This window comes from Hylaeus volcanicus, unplaced genomic scaffold (genome assembly GCF_026283585.1).
Source record: "Hylaeus volcanicus isolate JK05 unplaced genomic scaffold, UHH_iyHylVolc1.0_haploid 11868, whole genome shotgun sequence".
Taxonomy (NCBI): domain Eukaryota; kingdom Metazoa; phylum Arthropoda; class Insecta; order Hymenoptera; family Colletidae; genus Hylaeus; species Hylaeus volcanicus.
Genome location: NW_026532892.1, coordinates 4581 through 5754, shown reverse-complemented (window position 1 = coordinate 5754; position 1174 = coordinate 4581). Strand labels below are relative to the sequence as shown.

Genomic DNA, 1174 nt, shown 5'->3' with positions numbered 1-1174 from the left:
GGCTGCGGAGCCGCTGACCGCACGGCTTGAAACGCGTGGGCAGGCCCGTGCTGGTCGCGCCGTCGCCCCTGGGAGTGCCAGATCATGGATAAGGCGGTGAGCAGCGTCCGACTGGCGGATTCCGGCATCACCGGCATCCGATACCGGAAGGGCCAGACTGGATCCTCCATCCTGGAAATTCCGGGCCCGGACGGTGCCGCGGGGGCGGAGCGCCTAAACGAGCTGTTCAGGGGATCCAATGTCCGAGTGTCAGGAGCGCTGATGCGCGGATAAGCGGCCTGGACGAGTCTGTCTCCGCCGCGGACTTGGCGGCCGCTGTGGCTGCAGTAACTGGATGCCGAAAGGACGACGTCCATACCGGCATTGTCCGGCGGTCCGGGTCGGGCCTTGGGACCGTCTGGCTGCATTGCCCGGCGGCTGCCACGAGGCGCATCCCGGCCGCCTTGTTGTTGGATGGACGTCTGCTAGGGTGGAGGCGCTAGCAGCACGTGCCCTGAGATGCTACAAGTGCCTCGAGCTTGGGTACGTGCGGCAAAAGTGCCCCTGCGAGGCGGACCGCAGTGCCGGGTGCTACCTGTGTGGTGGCACCGACCACAGGGCCCGGGACTGCGCGGCGTCTCCAAGCTGCCCGGTGTGCACCGACATCGGTAGGCCGGCCAATCACCGGCTGGGCGCCAAGGGCCGTGCCCCTCCGCCGCCGAAGCAGGGAAGGAGGGCTTCCGCGGAGCCTAGATCGTCGGGGGTGGCGACGCCGGTCAATGAGCCGGTGGCGGAGGCGCGGGCACAAGCGCCCGCTGAGAGTGAAGGAGGATCCGACCCTGGGGAGGCCATGGATACGGCCTAGAATTTATGCCCCAGATTCGTATCCTCCAAACCAACCTCAACCACTCGGGCCGGGCACAGGACCTGTTGGTCCACAGCCGTGCCGAATTGGGTGTGGGGTTGGTCGTTGCCGTGGAGCCGTATCGCGTCCGGGACCGCCCTGATTGGGTGGCGGACGCGCTGGGCTCCGTGGCGATCGTGAGCGACGCAACCGTGCCCTTGAGTGCTGTTACTCGAGGGCGGGGTTTCGTTGCGGCGACGTACGGGCGCTTGGCTGTGTCGGCGTGTACGCTCCGCCGAGCCTCCCCCTTGCGTCCTTCGAAAGGTTGCTGGACGGGATATCGTCCAGTAC

The 1174-nt window shown here is 67.2% G+C and overlaps 1 protein-coding gene across 1 annotated transcript; it reads left to right on the top strand.

Annotated features, from left to right (window-relative positions):
• Positions 1-334: 334 nt before the first annotated feature.
• On the top strand, positions 335-844 carry LOC128882460 (protein lin-28 homolog B-like). The gene has a single exon (XM_054134059.1). The coding sequence runs from the start codon at positions 335-337 to the stop codon at positions 842-844; it is 510 nt and encodes a 169-aa protein (XP_053990034.1).
• The last annotated feature ends 330 nt before the right edge of the window (positions 845-1174 follow it).

Bases quoted from the DNA above. Each gene is read 5' to 3' on its own strand.
- LOC128882460 (XM_054134059.1), top strand. From the start codon at position 335: ATGCCGAAAGGACGACGTCCATACCGGCATTGTCCGGCGGTCCGGGTC.